This window comes from Condylura cristata, unplaced genomic scaffold (genome assembly GCF_000260355.1).
Source record: "Condylura cristata isolate star-nosed mole 26May11 unplaced genomic scaffold, ConCri1.0 scaffold00008, whole genome shotgun sequence".
NCBI lineage: Eukaryota > Metazoa > Chordata > Mammalia > Eulipotyphla > Talpidae > Condylura > Condylura cristata.
The window spans coordinates 6263744-6284792 of record NW_004567109.1 but is presented as its reverse complement, the minus strand read 5'-3'; the positions used below and the strand labels follow the sequence as shown (position 1 = coordinate 6284792).

Sequence of the window (21049 nt, the reverse complement as noted above, 5' to 3'; positions counted from 1 at the left end):
GGGTGAGCGAGCCCAGCCCCGGCCTCCACCCACCCGTCACCAGCAGCCCAGGAGAGAGGCTCCTGGAGGGCAGTGGCCACTGGGACCGTGAGAGGGAAGACGGAGTCGGGGAGACAACGGGAGACAGAGCGGGGCCAGGCAGGGACAGGCAGGACGGGGCTCAACAACGCGGCAGGCAGTGGGGTGTGGTCGAGGCTGGCTGGACGCCTCAGTGGGGGCGGAGTGGGTAGACGGGTGGGCGCGGCACACACCTGCGCCACCAGGCGGTTCAGGCCCAGCTTGTCCTGGGCGAGGCTCTCGTTGAGGGCGCCCAGCTTGGACAAGGCGTCCCGCAGAGAGGCCTCCTCTGCCCGCAGCTTGGTCACTGAGAGCTCCAGCTCGACGCGGCCGGCCTCGGCCTGCAGGGTTGGAAGCAGGGCGGCCAGAGGTGTCGGGCAGGAGAGAGGGAGACAGACGTGTAGAGAGACAGGAGTGATGGGCACAGGGCAAGAGGATAGGAAGGAGGCAGGGCCCCCAGAGGTGGTGGGGCACAGAGACACGACGTGAGAGAGGAACTGCCGTGGCAAGCCTGCGGCCCGTGAAGTTGTTCAGAAGGCACACGCCGCACATTCCCGGGACAGCACCTGTCACCTCGCTGGCTCATGCTGGGAGGCAGGGCCAGAGGCCGGGGTGCCCCTGAATGGGGCCCACGGCTCAGGGCCCAGACACAGGGAGCAAGGTAGCCCCCCACCGAGACTGTCTCGCAACTTCAGAGACCCCGCCTGAGTCCGGAGCTGCAACTGCATGACCCTGCACTATAGATATGGCCCCAGAAGCATCTGGAAAAGCAAGGATGTGACCACTAAAGAGGTTCATTCACTTATGACTGGAGCCACAGGTCAGCCTAGGGTCAGAGGTCAGTCTGAAAGAGGGTGAGTCTGTGGCCAGTGTGGGAAGGCCTGGGGCAGAGGGCGGAGGCAGGTTTGTAGTTGGGCAGTCAATGGGGACCCACCTTGGTGAGCGCCTCGGCCACCTCGGCCTTCTCAGCCTGAAGCACGTCGCGCTGCAGCGTGGCACAGCTCAGCGCCTCCCTCACCTCCACCAGCTCCTTCGCCAGTCCCGAGCGCTTGGCTTCCAGCTGCTCCAGCTGTTTGTGGCTGTGGGACAGGCAGGGCCCCACGTCACTTCCCAGCCCAGGGCATCCATGGTCAGATGGCCTGGAGCAGGCTGGGGGCTGGAGGCAGGAGCCTCACCCATAGGACAGCCAAGCCCACTGCTCCTGCCTCTGACTCTGGACCTCACTTTTCACATCTGCAAACAGGGTAACCCCGCCTTGTGGAGTCACGGCAGGATGCATGACTTACGGCACATGGAGTGCTTAACATAGTCCCTGACCCAGTGCCCCAAGGGCCTTCAGAAATAATGTCCACTGCCGAGATGGACCACCATTTACTTATGTTCTTATCAGACCAGTCAACAGTGCAGTAATTAAGAGGTTGACTCTGGGAGCCTTCGTGGTGGCACAAGGGGTTAAGTCTCAGCACTATGAAGCTATCACAGCCACTGCAGCACAAGCTCAGTCCCCGGCCAGGGAGTTGACCCATAGCCACTTCCAGCTAATTCGATCCCTGCACCGGAGGTGACCCACAAGGCGCCGCAGACCTCTCCTGACCCGCCCGCTGCTCCCCTCAGCAGTGTACTTTGTCAATCTGCCTTTTCTGCTCCCCACTCTGTCTCTGGTGAAGCCTCTCACCACTCGCACCTCTGGCCTGTCCCCAAGGTCTATATGCATAAATAAATGTCTTTAAAAATAAGAAAATAGGCCTTCCCTGGTGGCGCAGCGGGTTAAAGCCCAGCACTGAGAATCTAAAGCCGCTTCCGCATGAGTTCGATTCCCGCCTGCCCCGGAGGTGACCACATGGCGTGGCAGACCTCTCCTGACCCGCCCGCTGCTCCCCTCAGCAGTGTACTTCGTTGATCTGCCTGTTCTGCTCCCCACTCTGTCTCTGGTGAAGCCTGTCGCCGCCCCTGAGCCTCTGGCCTGTACCCCAGTTCTGTATGCACAAATAAATAAATCTTTAAAAAAAAAATAAGAAAATAAATAAGAGGTTCACTCTGAAGGCAGAATGCTTGGCTTCAAATCTTGGCTTTTCCACTAACGAGCTATATGTCCTTAGGCAAGTTCCACAGCCTCCCTGTTTCACCATCTATAAAATGGGGACATTGGCAGCTCTGTACATCATAAAGTTTTCATTAGGATTGAATGAGAGAATCAAATTTCTTAAAACAACATTTGGCACTTAGTGATATGAAAAATCTCACTGTACATCTATTTATTTATTTTTATTTTTAATTTATTTTGTGTAGAAGAACTGGGGTGTAGGCCAGAGGTGGGAGGGTGAGAGGGTTCACCAGAGACAAAGTGGAGAGCAGAACAGGCAGATCTACTGAGATGCACTGCTGAGGGGGGCAGCTGAGGGGGGCAGCGGGAGAAACAGGAGAGGTCTGCTGCGCCCTGTGGGTCAGCTCCCTGGCCAGGGATGACCTCAGGCTGTAGCAGGGACAGCGATGACACTTAACCCCTAGACCACCAGGGAGGACCCTTCTCTAAGTTTAAATTCAAAAAACAATATGAACATTATGATTGGGATTTTAATTACTGTTATTATCACCACATTCTACCTCCTGTCAGATTCCCATTTCATGAGCCTCAGTTTCCCAAAAGAAATGTGGGTTTTCAGTAGCCTCTACCTCCGAGGGCTATGGGAGGACTCATCGCAGGAGGGCTGTAGGGGGAGCGCGGCAGGTGGCGCCCCAAGGCCCACCAGGGCGCCCCGCCAGCCGGGGGCAGCAGCGCTTCACCTGCGCTCCAACCTCACCTGCGCTCCAGCTCCCTGCGCATGCGCGCACCGTCCTGCGCGGAGTCCTCCCGCTCGTCCTGCAGCAGGTCCCGCTGCCGCCGCAGCTCCTCGTGCGCCGCCTGCTGCTTCTCCCGCTCCTGCTGCAGCCCCTCAGCCTGCTGCTTGGCCACCTGCAGGCTGACGGCCAGGCTGTCCTTCTCCCTGGGGGCAGGGACGAGCGCTGAAGGGCCGCTGGGCGGCTGCCTCGCCACGGGCACAGCCCCGCTGCTCTGAGGCACCTGCCTCCAGGTGCCTTCCCTGATCCTGCCCATGGCCACCTCGTCCTAGCCTCACTTCCAGCAGAAATGTTCAAATAGCCACTGTGGCTGCTGAGCACTGAACGTGGCCGGAGCAACTGCGGGTTCCATGTTTACTTTTTAAACATTTTGAACGATGTCACGTAGAGACGCACGTGGCGAGTGGCCACCGCCTGCGCACGCAGCCACGAGCCCCCCTCGGGCCTCCCGGTACCTGCTCAGGAGGTCGACGGCACTCCGCAGGCGCTGGGCCTCGCGCTGGGCGTCCTCCTGCGCCCGAGCGGCCCCCTCGGCCGTGTCCCGCAGGCGCCTCAGCTGCCCCTCCAGCGCGCGGCGCTCGCCCTCGCTGTCCACGAGCTGCTTCCGCAGGGCGCCCAGGAGGTCCTGGCTGGCCTCGTAGCGCGCACGCATGTCCTGCGGCAAGGAACTCCGTGAGTCTGGGGGGACGCTAGGCGGCCCCAGGGGCCCTGGCTCTTACAGGTTCAGGGACACACGCTAGATGGGCCCAGGGCCTGGGGCGGGAAAGTGCGGCTAAGCCCCCACAGGATTCTGAGCCCCCACCGCCACCCCACTGTGCCCCACCACCCAGCTGAGCACCCCCCGAGGGCTCCGAGTCTCCTCTCTCTGGGTCCCCAGCAACTCGGACCTAAGCCCCCACACTCACCCCTTCCTCCCCCGGGCTCCTCCCCTTTGCGACCCGGCTGTCCTCTCTGCCTTAGTTCCCAAGGGTTTCCCATTCCGGGCTGGTTTCTCCTCGAAGCCTTTTCCCAGGGTCCAGAAATCTCCATTCTCCTCTGTACCCGGACTCTCGCCCGCCCCTGCCCCCCCCCCCGTCGTCGAGCCCCTCCCACTCGGGCTCAGATTCGGGCCACAGAGATCTCAGCGGCCTTCCAGAGCCCCGACTCTTCAGTCGCCAATTCTCCACCCCAGGAAGCTCAGGCTCTGGGCTCTGGAAGCCCAGCTGCCCTCAGGGCTCCGCTCCGCCCCCCAAGCTGCCAGGCTCCTCCTCCCCCAAACCCTAGCGCCACCCCCAGTATCTCAGTCCCCTCATACCTGAACCTGCAGCTGGCGCTTGTGCAGGGCGCAATGGATCAGCACGAGCGTGGAGGAGTCCGAGCAGGTGGGAGAGGGGCCTCGGCGCGGGGACCGTCCACGGCCCGGGGAGGGTCGCTGAGGCGGGGACGGGGTCCGGGGACCGGAGAGGCCCCGCAGGCTGCCATCTGATGCGTCCGCCGTCTGCTCAGAGCCGCTTAGCTGGACACCACTCTCCACGTCTGACAGGACGGCCTGAGAGTGGGACAGGGAGGTGGAGGGTGGAGGGAGCTGAGGGTCCGTGGACAGTGCAGCCCGGGCAGGCAGTGGGCTTCTGAGGGCCGAGTATCCACCCTCATCTGCGGCACATTCTAAGTCCCCTCCTACAGGAAGTCTTCCTGGTCACACCTCCAGTCGCCCACAGCCCTCGCCCAGACAGGTGAGGTCTCTCTTGCTCTGAAGATGTCACTGACGGGCCAGGAAAGTGCCACACTTCCCCTCTCCAGCCAGGGCTCCGAGGCCTGGCTGTGCCAGGGGAGGGTCCCCAGGTACCCCAACCACTTGCAGCTGCGCTCAGGCTATCAGTGTACATGTGGCCCAGGACTGCGCCCCGACCCTGCCCAGGGCTCCCGCCTCGCACCTGCGCCAGGTCCCTCAGGGTCTGCTGCAGCCCCTCCCCATCCTCGTTCTCCGAGGCCGCCTGCTCCTGAAGCCGCAGGGATTCCTGGAGTCACGTTGGGAGACAAAGACAGGATGGTCAGGCTCTCTGCCCTGGTCTGAAACTTGGTCTCCATGTCCCCACTGGCCACCACCCATCAGATGGCCTTGAGGAGTGTGAGTGTCAGTCAGCAGCTTGGTGGACCCCCCCCCCGGCAGCCCCAGTGTCCTCGCTGAGCAGACAAGGCCCAGAGAAGTCAGTGTCTTTCCACAGGTCACACAGCCTCTGGGAGAGAACTAGACATAGAATCTGGGCCAAGGCCCGCACGGAAGGCTGGCCAGCCCAGGAGACCCCTCAAGGAGTGGCCGTCTGGTGGGCAGGCAGCTGACTCCACAGAAACACAAGCACAAATTTGAGCAGAGACAAAGTCAAGTCTCCCCCAGTTTGGGTCAGCATCTCCCCGTAGCAGTCAGTTTTCTCGCCTGTGTAGTAGGGCTCGTGCTGCAGGGCTGCGAAGACGGTGCCTGGGTACAGGAGGCGAGCGTGCTCACTGCTAAGGCCGGCACACACTAGGTGTTCAACTAACGGGGGGGGGGGGGGGGGAAGACAGCCCGGGCGGGATGCTGGGGCGCGTCTGAGTCCCAGCCACATCTCGGGCAACTCTGTCTCACCAGAGCTTCAAGCTTCTCCGCGAGCGCCTTGTTGACCTGATCCTTCTCCAGATTCTGGTTCTGAAGGCGTTCCACCGTCAGGGCCAGCTCTGTCACCCTGGGGGGAGGGGGCAGGGCAACTGAGCTGAATGGGCGACCCACCCTGCTGCCTCCGTGGCCTTCATGTCTCCCCAAGCCTGAGGCAGGGACTCTAGGATCACCTCCCCAGGTGTCTGACGCTGGGCAAGTCACGCTTTTCTGAGCCTCAACTCCTCACCTACACACCACAGTGAGACAACCACCCACTTCATCTCGTGGGGAAGTAGCTGGGACTTGCCTAGGTGGCAGAAGTAGGAGCAAAAGACCTGATGTCAAGGGATGAGCTGTTTGTGAGACTCCCTGGGGAAAGCCCCCTCACTCTGTCTCGCCCACGCCAAGTGGGACACCTGGGAAGGCTGGCTGAGCTCCTGGACAAGAGGGTTCGTTCCTGGTGAACACCGTCCTCCCCGCATCTCAGGGACACCTGCCCTGCATGGTGCTTCCTGGGCACCCACCTGGCGCTCAGGTCAGCCTTGTCCAAGTTGCTCTGTGCCTGCAGCTGGGCCAGGTCCTTCTCCTGAAGAACCTTGTCCCGCAGCTGCTCCTCCACCTGGGCCTGTAGCAGGGCCTGCTTCTCCAGGGCCACCTGGGTCCGGCTCTCGGCCAGCCGCAGGCCTGCGCTCAGCCCCAGGCCCGCCTCCTGGATGGCTCGGGAGGTCCGGGCCAGCTCCCCTCCCACCTGTAGTAGGTCCCTGGAGGAGAGAACACCAGATGAAGATGGGCTGAGGGGGTGGGCCCAAAAGCTAAATTAGTGGGTGAGGCTGAAGAGAACAGGCTCTTCTCCACACGGTGGGCAGGCAGGTGGGTAAGTGGGTGAAACCACAGGTTAAGTGCAATTAGGAAGAGCTCTGAATATTATAAGTGGGTAGGCCCTCTGATCCACCAGGAACTTAAAATCCACTAGGAATTTATCCTTCAGAAATCCCAAAAGCAAGGAGAATGACAGGGATGTAAGGTGATGCCATTCAGCACTGCTCCTCTCAGAAATCCTGTAGCAACCTTAGTGGTTATCTAAAGCGGGCTGTTTCAAAATAAATGATAGTACATCCATTCAGAGGAATACTATGTAGTCAAGAAAAATGAACGCAGAGGGTCGATATGAAGCCACTGCCCAGTTAGCACAGTTAGAAAACAACTTCAAGAATTGCCAAGATGAAATTCTATCAGGAGTCTAACAAATTGTGTGTGAGAGAGAGACAGAGAGAGAGACAGAGAGAGAGACAGAGAGAGACCTGTTGTACTTGTTCACATGAAATAACCCTGGATGGTCACTTAGAAAACTTGTCATCACTCCGGGATGGGAGAGGAGTGTCGGGTACAGACTCTTCACTTACACCTTTTCAAAATTTGAACCTTGTGAATATGTGATTCTTCAAAAGGAAAATGTTAAATTTGTAAATGCTGATGAAAACAAAACTTATTTGAAATATGTCAAATTGGTCAAATCCTTGTCCTCACTGAATGCGTGGGGCCACTGGGGAGCTAAAACCAAGCGGAAGTGGATCCAGATAACACACGAAGAAGTGAGAGTGAGACTGTCACAGCTTTGCCATCTCTGCAGAACGGGGCTCTCGGCACTGAGCATCCAAGCTCCCCACGCACAAGGGCCACGGGCGTAAGAGGTCTCTACTGGGAGAGCGCAGGCACGCGGGGAGTCTCGTGCAGCTAGCTCACTGACTCTCGAATAAAACCCCAAGCAGGATCTGACCAAGCCTCAGATGCAACATCCACGCGACACACAGGCGTTCCAGGGCATCAGAGACTCCAGACCACAGGGTCTCTTCAGAATCACTATCCAGCTCCCCAGACAAACCAGAAGAGGCTTCAAAAATTACACATCAATCCGGCACAGGCTGGATCCTGATTCAAAAGCATCATAAAGAAAGAAGGTGAGGGCCTCCCTGGTGGTGCAACGGGTCAAAGCGCAGCACTATGAAGCTCCTGCAGCCACTGCACCACGAGTTCGCTCCCCGCCCCAGAGGTGACCCCCATGGCGCGGCAGACCTCTCCTGTCTCGCCCGCTGCTCCCCTCAGCAGTGGACTTCCTTGATCTGCCTATTCTGCTCCCCACTCTGCCTCTGGTGAGTCCTCTCACCCCCTGCACCTGACCTGCACCCCAGTTCTTGTGTGCATACAAAAATCTTTAAAAAAAAAAAAACTTTAATTAAAAAATCCCAATTCAGTCACTGACTGTTGCCTTCCCCCCCACCAAGTGTCAGTATCCTTATCTGTAAAATGGGGGTTATCATGGTTCCCGATTCAGGGGTGCCGTGGGTGCTCGATGAAACACAATCGGCGAGTGCTGCCTGGCCGCGAGCGGGAGTTGCCTTGGCATGTCCACAGGGCCTGGCACACAGTAGGTGTGTTGGCTTGGACTCAAGTTCAAGCTCAAATGCGTTGAGTTCAATTTCACAAGGGTTGTCTCCCGCCCCTGTGCCCCCATGGTATGTCCCCTTGCAGCCTCCACCCAGCAGGTCTCACCTCTCAGTGGACATCTTCACCTCGCTGACCAGCTGCCGCACCCCCACCACCTGCCTCCAGAGGAGAAGCAGGCGACTGTGCTCGTTGCTGAAGTAGGTGTTGAAGGACTGGGGGGAGATGGGCTGCGTGAGGGGCGGGCTGCGTCTGCTCGACTGACCGCCCAGGGACACCGCTGCCCAGGGAGTAAGCTCCTGAGGTCAGCCCGGGGTGTCCAGGGGGCCGCCACGGTCACACCTCCCCAGCCTCCCTCTCGCACCGGGACCAGGTTCCACTCGCTGCAAAAGGCAGCAAGGAAGAACAGAGTGCTGGCGGCCGAGGGCTGTCCCCAGCTGCCCGCTCCCTGTGTAGGGGGGCAGCTTTGCAGGGAGCCTAGCGCCCAGCAGAGGTTCTCACGAGGGTGAGGGAGAAAACGCACGCCGGGGCGTGGTGCCCACCGAGGCCACACCACCTACCCCTCCTACAGGGTGCACCCACTCCCGACCCCTGGCCTGCCCCCTGGGTGGGGCCCAGCTGACGCCCTGGCTGACCCCTGGCCTGCCCCCCAGGAGGCCCCAGGCCCACCTCCTCCTCACGCCTCCAGGCTGCCTCGCGCTGCTCTAGCTCCTTGCGGCTACGCGTCCAGTCGCTGGTCACCTTGCGTATGTCTTCACTCAGGGCCTGGTTAGCCGAGTTCGCCTGGTCCAACTGTTCTCGGAGCATGGCGTTCACCTGGAGCAGGCTGGCACTCCTGGGGGGCAGAGGGGGTCAGGGGCACGTGCCTGAGAGGAGCACCCTGCTCGCCGCACCCCCGGCTGCTGCGCCCCACCTCTGCTGCTCCCCCTCCAGGCGGATGAGGGCGCTCTCCAGGTCCTGGCTGTGCTCTGTGTCCTGGGCGGGAGAAGTGGGGGCATCAGGCTGGGCCTGGGAGGGCAGGGCCCGCCCTGGCCGCACTGGCACCCACCCGCAGCCGCTGCCGCTCCAGCTCTGTGGATCGTTCCAGCACCTGCTGCTCCATCTCCGAGCACTTCTTCTTGTACTGGAGGATCTGGGGAGGCGGGCGTGGAGGGTCAGCCCGGGGGCGGGGTAAGCGAGCACATGGGTGGCAGGAGCAGGAGTGGGAGGCCCTGACCTTGGCCTGCAGCCGCTGCACGAGCTGGGCCTGCCGCTGCTGGCCCTCCTGGTAGCCCTGCAGCTTGCGCCGGTAGGAGGCCTGCTCCTCCTGCAGCTGCCTCCGCAGCTCCACGCTCTGCCGCGCCAGCCCCCCAGGCTCCGGCGTTGCCAGCTCCCCAGACTCCAGCCGCACAGCCTGCCCCAGCTGCTGGGAAGGGCCCTGGGTGAGAGTCCTGGGCCTCCAAAGGAAGCAGACACAGGCCTCTGCCGGGGGCGCCAGGCGGAGCCTGCACCCACAATGCCTTGCACAGGGACATGTGGGCAAAGCCAGGATGCAAAGCACTGGTGCATGGGCTAATGCAGCCGAGCACGGACACAGGCAGGCATGCATGGCCAGGGAGCGTGCAGACACACAGGCCGGGGTGCAGGTGTGCATGCAGGCAGAGCCACGAGAACGTGCATGCAGAACGAGATGCACCTGGCAGTAAACCGCAGCGGCCCTGGGTGCGCGCAGCCGCCCTCCAGAAGCCCCTCCAGACGCCCCTCCTGCGGTTAGTGACTAGCAGCTCCCTGCCCATCCCCCACCCTGCGTGAGCCCAGGAACCCTGGCTCAGGGCCCACTGTATTGCACTGGTTGTCCCGAATTAATGGCAGGAGCACAAATGAGCACATTCAAAACACTTAATACATACGTGCACAGAGCTTGGAGACAGGCACAGTCGGTCTCAAACATTCCCAGGTGACACGATGAATTCCCTGCCCCTCCCACGCCCCAGACACACTGCGCTGAGTTGTAAGAGGTGCACACACTCGTCACACGGTCCCCGCCTGCGGGTGCCCTGGCAGCTCCAGTCTGGCTTCAGGCTCCCACCAGTCCCTGACTCACGGAGGCCCCTGCTGCCACCCCCGTCCTCCCCCCAGGCAGCTGGCAGCCCTGTCGCCATCAGACCCGTGCACACAGGCGCGCTCTGGCTGTCCCCACCAGTGTGGAATGCCCTAGGCCTCACAGGCGCCCGCTGGCCCCAGGCGGGCCCACCTCCTCCGGCCGGTGGGGAGAGGGAGGAGGCAGCTGAGGCTGGGCGAATGAGCCGCCTGACGGGGCCATCCACCTCCCTAGCCTCAGCCTGGTGGCGAGGGGCATTCACTCACGGCCTCCCAGTCACCAGGCCAGGGCAGCCTGGAGCCTGAAAACCACCTCATCCCTGGGCATCGGGCATCCCACCCTGCCTCCTAGGGCAGCCCTGGGTCAGGATGGCTTGGGGCGGGGAGGGGGCACAAAGTCCTAGGATGTGGCAGTCGGCACTACACAGGGCCCGTGGCCAGCATGGGCCTGGGTCCCCGAGTCCGTGCAGGCCGGTCTCTGGGTGTGCGGCGGTGGCCCGGAGACAGTGCGTGGGTGCGGGCGGGGCATGTTTCGTCATCGGTCTCCGCCATGTGGGACCCTGAGTGTCGGTGTGGCGGGGTCTTCCTGGCCACTGGGGCCCACCCAGGTGAGCTGGCATCTGTGGCCTCCGTCTTCATGGGGTGCAGGTGCTGGGTGAGTCGGGGGCACCTGTGCACGCACGTTTGTGTGTCTAAGTTCGTGGACTCAGGGGCTGGTCCGCGAGTGTCTGGCTGGGGTCTGGGGTGTCCGGGATGTGTGGGTGACTCCATGTGCCCAGAGGGCTGCAGGCTTTGTCCGGCTGTGCGTGTAAGACGTGTCTGGAGGGTATGGTGTGGGTATGCTGCAGTGGGTGACTGCACCTGGGTGACACCTGTGCTCGGCGATGGCCTGTGCCGGCCTGGTGCCTACTGCTCTGTGCCCAGCCCACAGCCCGCGGGTGTCCGGGCTGTCTGTACCGTGCTCAGGCGTGCATGTGGGCACCTGGCTGTGCTGTGTGCTGCCCACCTCAGCGGGCCAGGTGCTCTGGCTTCAGAGAGCTGGAGGGGTTCAGGCCTCTTCAGGTGCCCCCCCCACCCCAAGCTCCCAGGGCCATACCTCATCCCCTGCTACAAAGCTGGCCCCTCACAAAACCGCCTTTCAATGTTTCTTGTAATTCAAAAGCCAAGGAGGCCCCACCCAGCTGCGGATGAAAGGAGTTTACTATCTCCCCTAGCAACCGCTGCCCTAGAGCCGCCTTTCAAATCACTCTGCCCAGGTTGCCATGGACACTGAGGAGCCCAGGGGGTCTGTCCAGTGGAGCCAGGGGCGTGACCACCCCTCCCATCCAGGCTGCCTCACCCAACACCTGCTCCCAGGGGCAGGAAGAAGGGGCCTCCCCAGGGACCTCACGGCCTCCCTCTGACCTGAGAGGAAGCCACCGGGAGCCTCAGCCTCAGTTTCCCTCCTGCAGGCACCATGACACAGATCCCGGCCCCACGCCACTCCCCACGCCTGGGCTGCTATGGGTTAAAGGAGCTGACTGCCCCAACCAGCCCACCGGGGCAGTGGGGGGAGGGGGTACAGGAGAGTGCTGCAGGCCTGTGAGCCCCCTTGGTGGGGGTGGGGGGGTGAGGAGTTGGGGGTGGGGGCTCGTCCCACTCCACCCTGACCATGGTCCTCTCTGGGTCCCAGCTGTAATAAGGTGACGCCCCCCACACCCCACCCACCCAAGAAAGGCATCCAGGTCATCCTTGTCCAATCCCCACCACCAGATGAGGCCTTATTCAGGATTTCAGGGGATCCCTCCAGATTATGCAGTGACTCCCCAGTCATATGAGAGAATTTTCTAGACTAACACAGGACCCCATGTTGTGCAGCCCCAGCTATGTCCTTCCACAAAGGTTCCCACCTCTTCTTCCCTTCCCCAACTGATGTGTGTGTATGTGCGCGTGTGTGCACACGACACTGTCAGAGCTGGCATTTAGGACCCTCCCTGGTGGCGCAATGGGTTAAGGCGCCGCACTGCGAAGCTAAGCCGGCCACAGCTGCTTCGGTGCAAGTTCGATCCCTGGCCCTGGAGCTGACCCACAGGGCACAGCAGACCGTGCCCGCTGCTCCCCTCAGCAGTGTACTTGTGGGTCTGCCTGGTCTGCTCCCCACTCTGACTCTGGTGAATCCTCTCACTGCCCCTGCATCTCTGGCCTGTACCCCAGTTCTGTATGCACAAATAAATATATAAATAAATCTTTGAAAAAAAAAAAAGCTGGCATTTAAGAGGCAGACCATGGGGGCCTGGCACTGTGCCAGGGGCCAGAAGAAGAAAGGTTTAAGGCAAGAAGCTGGCTCAGGGCCCCACTGCCACTGACAATGAGGGATGGGGGCCCAGTCCGCCCCCCACACCCCCTGCAAGCCGGAGAAGACTAGCTCTGTACACTCTCCAATGCCAAGGTCACCGGAGTCCCCCACCCGGCCTCTCTGCAAGTCCCAACAAGTCAGGGGCTTGTCCCAGAGGACAGAGACCAGGGCCGAGCTACCCCACAACCACACAGAGGAACGCTGCATCCTCTCCCCAACACGGCAGCGAGACCCAGGGAAGACAGGCCCCCTCAGGGGCCTCAGACCACGGGGGGACCCTGAGGCAGCCTCCATCTGCTGACTCAGCGCCCCCGTCTGTCACCTCACAGGGTCAATTCTGAGGTCCTCCAGCATGCCGGGACTCACCGCCTGGAACCCCCAGGGCTGCTGTCTCTTCGGAGCCCCGGCAGCCACACTGCAACCCAGTGGGCTGGGGCCAAGACACCTGGCCTTAACTGGCCAGGCAGTGCCCGCCCTCTCTGACCCTGTTCCATCTCTTCAGTGGGCCTGACCTCCGAGCATCGCATGCCAAGCACCCAGCCCAGGCCTGCACACGGGAGGCACTCACAACCCGCAGGTACTCCTGATGGTTACAACCAGCCCACACCTTCCCTCCGCACCACCCCACCACTCCCACCAGCTTTCAGCCACCATCAGCTCCCCAGGGTCACCTCCCACGAAACAGGAGACCGAAGGGCAACAGTGCCCAGAGAACAACCCACACCTCCTGCAGCAGGGCCTGCACCCCTAGTCTGCCATGCAGGAGGGCAGGAGCAGGGTGGGGCAGGGCACTGAATCCTGCCTGGACTTGAAGGCCGGCCCGGCCCCTCCTGCCTCCCTTGGCCGGGGCCTCACAGATCCCCTGGGGCCAGCGCCTCCCGCAGCCTACTCCTGTGTGTAGCCATTATTGGGTGAACCCCAAGATTCATGTAAATAGGAGCAGCGGGAGGTGCCCAAAGACTTGAGGGGCCTCTCTTGATTTCTGTGTCCCACACCCCGCAGCAGGCCTGGGGCAACCGAGAGAACCATCTCTGGTTGGAAGCATCTCGCTCCGCGTCCTCACTGATTGCCACCCCGCATGTCCCGTTAGCAACCAACCCCGGACTAGACAGGCTGCGAGAGTGGAGCATGGTGCTCGAGGCCAGGAGCGCGGCTTTCAACCCGCTGCCGGACGCCAGGGCCCGCAGTGCCCAGGCGGCAGCTCGGCCTGGCCCGGGCCCTGCAGTGGCACCCACCCTCTCGCTGACCACGCTGTACTTGATGGCCAGCTCATCGCGCTCGGCTCGGCTCTGGGCCAGCAGGTCCTCCACACGGGAAAGCTCCTGCTGCAGCAGCTGGTTTTCCTCCTGCAGCGACAGCATCGATGCCATCTCTGGGGCCGGCGGCGGGGCTGCGGGGGACAGTGGGCACAGGCTTGGCTGCACATGGGCCCAGGTGGACGTCCCCCCTTGCAGGTGCCGTCCCCGTCCCTGCAGGCCGGAAGGTGGTCCAGACCCCGGGGGAGCTTGGTGGGAGTGGAGAGGGCACCCGAGCACAAGAACAGAGCCAGAGGACAAAAGGGCCAGCAGACGCGGAGGGGACACCAGGACACTGGAGTGGGCAGGCGCGGGGTGCCGGCGGGAGGCTCCATCGGGAGTCAGGAGACCAGGCCACGTGCCGGTTCCTTCCATGCTGATTGCTACTTTTCTCTGGGTCTCAGTTTTGCTGACCTTAAAATGGATGGAACAGGGCCCTCCCTGGTGGCGCAGGGGTTAAAGCACAGGACTAAGAAGCTATGGGCAGCCACTGCAGCACGAGTTCAACCCCCGGCCAGGGAGTGACCCACAGGGCGCAGCAGACCTCTCCTGTCTCCCCGCTGCTCCCTCAGCGGTGGATTTCAGTCGATTTGCCTGTTCTGCTCCCCACTCTGTCTCTGGTGGATCCTCACACCTCACACCTCTGGCCTGTGCCCCAGCTCCAAAGGATGGAACGTACCCTGCCAGGAGGGACAGAGAGCCTCGCTTAAGGGAAGGGCCTCGCGTCACCCCTGAAGCCAGGGCTCAAGACAGCATGGCCAAGTGAGGAGAAGCAAGGAAACAACAGAGGCGGCCTAGAAGTGCCCGTCTGCGGGCCTCCCCTTCCATCCTAAGAGCCAAGCCAACACGAGCCGGGGGTGGACGTTCTCTAAGTGTGTTCCTGCCTGGGGTCACCAGGGGCCCTGACATCCCTGGTCCTCCAAGGAGACTCAAGCAGGACATGAAGCACCCCCGAGAGCTGCAAACACACCAGCTGCAATGGACTGTGCCCTCCCCGGACCCTCAGCCACGTGTCCTTTCAGGGGTGCAGCCGACCAGGAGGAGCAGGCACCCGCCAGCCTTCCTGCCCTGGAGGGCGATGGGCAGCACCACCACTCACACTCTGCAGCCTGGGCTGCCACTGCCTCCCCCTGCAACCTCCCCCTGCAACCTCCCCCTGTATCCTCCCCCTGCAACCTCCCCCTGTATCCTCCCCCTGCAACCTCCGCCTGTAACCTCCCCCTGCAACCTCAGCTGGGCCGTCACACCTTCCCTGCGAGGGGTATGGGGTTGGGGTTTAAGCCTCCACAGCAGGCTGTAGGCAAGCTCCACGTTGTTCTAGCTGCACCCCCTGGGGAGACAGTCTGGGCAGACTGCACCTCTGAGCCTCCTCATCAGTTGCGCCTGCCTCATGTGTGAACAGAAAGGGAAAGCTGCGGGCCCTCCCTGGTGCCCGAGGGGTTAAAACAGCACTAAAAGTGAAGCTGCCCGCAGCCACTGCAGCAGCAGGAGCTGAGTCCCACCAGACCAGGGAGTGACCCAGATGGCCAGCAGACCTCTCCTGACTGCTGCTGCTCCCCCCAGCAGTGGGTTTGCCGGGCAGGGTACGGGGTGTACCTGGGCTCTCAGGCTGGGAGAGGTTGCGGGCCACAATCTCCCTGATGCGGGCAGGCAGAGAGTCCTGGGCCGGGTCCCGCACACTCGGGCCCTTCTCCTGGCCCGCCCCCAGCATGCTGCTCTCCAGTGTCTGGCGGTTAAGACAGACAGAGGGTCTGTGGGGGGTCTGGGACACTGGGTTCCCCAGCCTTCGTGAGGGAGGAGCACTCTTGGGTGTCCCCTGCCCAGGGAAGGGGCTCTCCCACCCCAGGGTCAGAGAAGAGAACTGAACCCCCATGGTCTCCTCATAAGCCCCATTGTCGCAGCACAGAGTATTGGGGGTTCCAGCCTAGCTTAGTGGGATGAGGATCCCACTGTGCCAGCAGTGCACCCCAACCCTAAAATCTGGAGTGATCATCTCCTGAACACAGGGCACTAGGATGAGGAACCACAGTAACTGGGCCCTGGGCACCCTCTGCCCCCAGTCTGGCTGGGAGCTGAGGCCCCAGTGCACCCCCCCTCACGCTTTGACCCCCAAGGTGCACCCAGCCTTCACACTCCGGCTAGACCCAGGATGCCCGTCCTGGCCACAGTGGGCAGAACCCAGGACCCACCTGGATAATGGTCTCCAGTGCCAGCTGGACCTCCAACGACCCCGCTAGACCCTAGCTCATGGAGGGGAGGTTGTGAGCACCCCTACAGCCTCTTTTGCAGGGTTCCAGAGAGTAGCTCAGTCCGGTACCCCACAGCCACACAGCAGTGCAGCCAGCTGGGCAGATTAGGCTTAAATCCGGCGGTGCCCCCATGTGACCACAGGGGTGGGAGGGGCTGAGGTCGGCAGTGAGAAGAAAGGGGGGAGCAAAGGCAGGAGCGAACTGAGGGGAGAAGAGCCAGAGCAAAGATGGGGGCAGGAAGGAAATTCGAGGGGCGCTGGGACAAGGGGGCCTGAGATGAGGACCCCCATTCCAGCCCCCAGCCCACCCCTCCCCCCGCAGCGGCCTGGTCCTAGAGTCCTCCAAACCCAGCTGCGGGGTCAGGAGCAGGGGCAGGAAAGGCCAGTCCTCCAGTCTTTGTCCACCGGATGGGGGTGACATGGCAGGCTAAGAATACAGTTAGTGGGTGCTGGGGTGACCTTTGCCCAGGTGAGACCACCACCGGCTGAGTCACCCAGACCTGGCTGTGTGGCCCGGGAACAGCTCTGCCTCCCTGATCAATGCCCCCTGCTGTCCAGGGACTAAACAAAACATCCTGTGTGACTCCCAGGCCCTCTCCCAGGGCCCTGGGGTGCAGAGGCCACCCACCGCCCCCACTGTCCCTCCCCAGGCCTGGTGGTGGGGCCGAGGCTCTGGAGGCAGAGCCGGAGCCTGGGTTCCCCTGAGTCCCAGCCCTGCCACCGGCTGCCGGGATGGCCTTGAGCAAGAGATCGCCCCGGGCCTGTTTCCTCCTCTGTGGGAAACTGAGGGACCGGTCTGTGGGACCCATGCATGGAACCCCCGTGGCTGCGAGGATTAATGGGTTGAAAGGTGGAAGCGCTTGGAGCCACGGTGGAGGGAGTGGGCAGCACAGGGCACGAGGTCACGGGCCTGGGCTCCTGCCACCTTGCACCCTCGCCCAGCCGCTGGGTGCCCTCTGTTCTGAGGGGTGTCCCGGGAGAGGTGTATTAACTCCACCATTTCCAGATGAGAAAGCAGAGGCTCAGAGAGGAAACAGAGGCTCAGGGAGCCAAGGTGGCTGCACAAGAAAGGGACCCTGAAGCCCCCCGGGCAAGGTCAGGGCAGCTGCTGGTCAAGGTTCCGCCACGGTGTCCGGGTCCCACCCAGGAAAGCAGCAGGTGCTGGGCCCCTCACCCCCAAGTGGGAAGTCCGTTCTGCAAATGGAGAACCAGGAATCAGGGTGCACCAGGCCAGGAAGAGAAGTGTCACATGGCAACCAAGGCCAGATTTAGACAAAACTAAACTTGGCAAAGGACAGAGAACTTCTACTACAAGCACAGGGACCCGCATCTGGTCACCCCAGACAGCCTTCAGAAAACCCCTCTGCAGGGCCCCATGGTGGCGCAGGAGTTGAAGTCAGAGCTGTAGGACTATCTCCAGCCACAGAGATAGGAGTTCGATTCCCAGTCAGGGAGCTGACCCACAGGGCACGGCAGACGGCTCCTGTCCACCTGCTGCTCCCCTCAGCAGTGCACTTCAGATCGGCCTGTTCTGATCCCCGCTCTGTCTCTGATGAATCCTCTCATCCCTACACCTCTGGCCTATATACCCCTCCCTGTTCTTACATGCATACTAAATAAAAATGAATCTTTTTATAAAAAAAGGAAACCCCCTCTATAGCTGCATACATGTAACCAGAGCAGGAGGGATCTCCACCCCTGCGTGGCCAGCTTGGCAGAGGGGGGTCCTGGTGTGCTCGGTGAACTGAACTGAAACTTCTGTGCCTGAAGGGGGACGGGCAGGACACCCACCAAAACCCTGAGCACTGGGTGATACTAGCACTTGGCTCAGCCTGCAGAGTTCTCTCCCTCGAGCCCTACTGACCCCTGCAGGGGGTCACCACATATACAGCCTGAGTCTACGTGAGCTCCCCCATATCTGCAGCTCCCACCCAATCCTCAAAAGCGATGGAATTACTCATAGGAAATTTCTGCCATTATAGCTCATGTCTGGCCGCCAGGATGCCAACCCCAACCATCTCTCCTACCAGCTGTATGACCCCGGGCCATGACTTCTGCCTCATCTGTAAAATGGGCTCATAATGGTGCATGCTTCTACACACTGAATTAAATGAGCCGTGCCTAGCTGTGTGTCGGGATATGATGCAGCAGAAACTCCTATGTGTCCACCATAAAATAATTCTGATTCTTCTTAGGAATATGGCTCCTAGCCATTTCCCAAACGCCCTTGCAGATGGACATGGTCATGTGATCAAGTTGCTGCCAGAGGAATTAAGGCAGAAAAATGTGTGCAACTTCAGACCAACAACCCTCCCCCGAGGGTTCTCCTTGGCTGCTCTCCTTCCTGTCCCCCAGCTGGAAAGAAATAATGCTGAGGTTCTAGGGGATGCCAGAACCCCAAGAAGGAACTTGGGGTTTGTGGGTCACCATGTAGAAAGTCACCTGGCAAATATCCCACAGGATATTTCATGCATGAGAAATAAATGTGTTAGGCCTCCCTGGTGGCGCAAGGGGTTAAGCACAGCACTATGAAGCTATCGGCAGCCACCACAGCATGAGTTCGATCCCCAGCCAGGGAGCTGACCCACACGGCGCAGCAGACCTCTCCTGTCTCACCTGCTGTTCCCTCAGCAGTGGATCTGCCTGTTCTGCCCCCCACTCTATCTCTGGGGAATCCTCTCATCTGCACCTCTGGCCTGTATCCCAGTTCTTGTATGTATAAATAAACAAATCTTTTTAAAAAAAAGAAAGAAAGAAAAGAAAGAACCCTCGTATGCCAAGTCTCTGAGACCTAGGGTCCCACTATCACATAAACCAGTATTCATCACTGCATGCCATTAAATACTGGATGAGCGTGGGCTGTTGTGACTGTCACCACTAATATCACTGGTCTTGTGGGCTCTTCCCAGCATCCAGCCTAGAACCTTGGGGCTGGCGCAGTGGACCGGAGGCTGTTGTTTAGTGAATATATACAGAGGACACATCCTTTGAACTCATTCCCCCCCTCTGTTTGGGGTGCCCACTCTTGATACCCGCTATTTGCCAGGTCCAGCTGTAGGATTACCCAGAAAGCCCCCCAAAGATGACTCTTGCCTTTGAAACATATACTGCTTTTACCATGTATGGCTTCATTATTGCCTGGGTGCTATCTAGAAATTATAATAAAACTCCTGAAACAACAACGAGCCAAGACTCTGTTATCTGTACCTGATCTGTTGAACCTTAACAGCCCCGTGATGCTGATACTGATGCGCCCTCTTTCCTGGGACAGCACAGCTGCCTGGCCACCAAGAAGTGAAGCCAAAGCTGGGAGCTGGGGATGCCAGGCTGCAAAGTTCAAAACCACACGGCCATCATTAGGCGACGCTTGCTGTGGCCGTGCGCTCAGCATGATGGCGACGTGCTGGCGTCCTGTATAGGCCGCTGCCCTCCGCTGCTCAAACCCCCACGGGCTCCTCTCACACGCTTTTTTTTTTAAAAGATGTATTTATTTATTCATATAGAGGTGCAGAGGCGGTGAGAGGCTTCACCAGAGACAGAGTGGGGAGCAGAGCAGGCAGATGGACGGAGCACACTGCGGAGGGGAGCAGCGGGCGGGTCAGGAGAGGTCTGCCATGCCATGTGGTCACCTCCGGGGCAGGGGATCGAACTCGCTTGTGGCCAGCTTGCAGTGCTGCGCTCCGCCAACCCCTTGTGCCACCAGGGAGGGTGCCCTCTCACACTCTTAAGTAAATTCAAAGTCCTGCCCAGCCTGGCCCCAGCCCAGCTCCTCCCCTCCCCTCTCTACCTCGTCCCATGCTGTGCTTGCCTGATTAGTTTCAAACACACCAGGCTTGCTCCTGCCTCAGGACCTTTGCACCTGCCATTTTTTGCTTCCTTCCAGTGGCTGAATCCTTGTCAATCAGATCTTGGTTAAAAACATCACCTTCTGGGGCGCTCCCTGGTGCTGCAATGGGTTAAACGCAGCACTACAAAGCTACAGTCGGAGCCACTTAAGCAGGAGTTGAATCCCCGGCCAGGGAGCTGACCCGCAGGGCGCAGCAGACCTCTCCTGACGTGCCCACTGCTCCCCTCAGCAGTGTATTTCACTAATCGACCTGTTCTGCTCCCCGCTCTGTCTCTGGTGAATCCTCTCACCTCTATCTCTGACCTCTAGCCAGCACCTCAGATCTTGTATGTATAAATAAATAAAATAAATCTTTTTTTAAAAATCACCTTCTGAGAAAGATAGCTCTGACCTCCTGACCTCTCCCTAAAGTGGTCCTGCCAGTAGGCAGACTGTTTACTCCAACACATGTGGGTCTCCTCCAAGACCAGGGACCAAGATGGCCTTGTTCACTGCTGTCCCCACGGTGCCTAAGGCCCAAAGCAGTCGTTCAGCTAGCTGTTGACTGAATGAATGCCGAGAAATAATGAGTGAGGAGACTAAATGGAAAGAAGGGGGAGAAAAAGGAGACAATTCCTCCGGGCTTTAGGAGGGTATAATTTGCAGTGGGCAAGCCAGGCAGTGACCCCCACAAAAGACCCCTGGGTGGGAGGGGTGCGTAGTCTCCAAGGGCTGACTGCCACCCCCAGAACTGGAGAGAAAGACAGGAGATCAGATGGGGAACCCCCCCAAAGACTCCTGAGGTCCTTCCTGAACCCCGTTTCTGGCCCCTAGTCTCTGGGATTTATTTTTACAGCACCTGCTGTGAGCCCAGCTAAGGAAAACAGGAAATCTCAGATAACAACAGACAAGTTACCCTCACCGCCCCTCCCCCAGGCAAGTCTGGGCTGCACCGGGGGCTGGGGGGTGGTGCTGGGGAGACCCGCCATCCAGGGGGCAGAGTCCTTCTGGACTTGCAGAAAATCACACGGGGGCACATTGAAAATGCCAACCCCAGAGACTGGGCCGCGGCCTCAGGCCCCGTTTCGAGAAATGCAAGGGGGGCCCAAATCCCCACCCAGGCGGTGCCATCTCAGGCCATTCAAAGACCGCTCTGGGCATCGGCTTCCTCAGGGGTAAAGTGGAGCTGCTGGTAACTCCGCTGCGCCGCCCAAAGACGACATGGCCTCCCACAAGGGACAGGGACCCGCCTGGCCCACAGGCCGCCACCGAAAGGAGCCGACCCGCTGTGGTAACTGGGGAAGGGCCTCCCACGGGA

At 60.5% G+C, this 21049-nt stretch overlaps 1 protein-coding gene across 1 annotated transcript in view; it reads right to left on the bottom strand.

Annotated features, from left to right (window-relative positions):
• The window catches only part of CROCC (ciliary rootlet coiled-coil, rootletin), a 42152-nt gene extending 24157 nt beyond the window's left edge, over positions 1-17995 (bottom strand). The window contains exons 1-17 of the mRNA XM_012722084.1: positions 17933-17995; positions 15847-15897; positions 15254-15383; positions 13598-13752; positions 9165-9350; positions 8997-9080; positions 8862-8923; positions 8618-8783; positions 8057-8163; positions 6031-6267; positions 5498-5594; positions 4809-4892; positions 4190-4423; positions 3351-3550; positions 2859-3041; positions 992-1136; positions 252-398 (exon numbers count right to left, since the gene is read on the bottom strand). Of these exons, the coding sequence (XP_012577538.1) occupies positions 252-398; positions 992-1136; positions 2859-3041; positions 3351-3550; positions 4190-4423; positions 4809-4892; positions 5498-5594; positions 6031-6267; positions 8057-8163; positions 8618-8783; positions 8862-8923; positions 8997-9080; positions 9165-9350; positions 13598-13752; positions 15254-15383; positions 15847-15897; positions 17933-17995 (2331 nt within the window). The remainder of the gene's footprint in view (positions 1-251; positions 399-991; positions 1137-2858; positions 3042-3350; positions 3551-4189; positions 4424-4808; positions 4893-5497; positions 5595-6030; positions 6268-8056; positions 8164-8617; positions 8784-8861; positions 8924-8996; positions 9081-9164; positions 9351-13597; positions 13753-15253; positions 15384-15846; positions 15898-17932) is intronic.
• Between the last annotated feature and the right edge of the window lie 3054 nt (positions 17996-21049).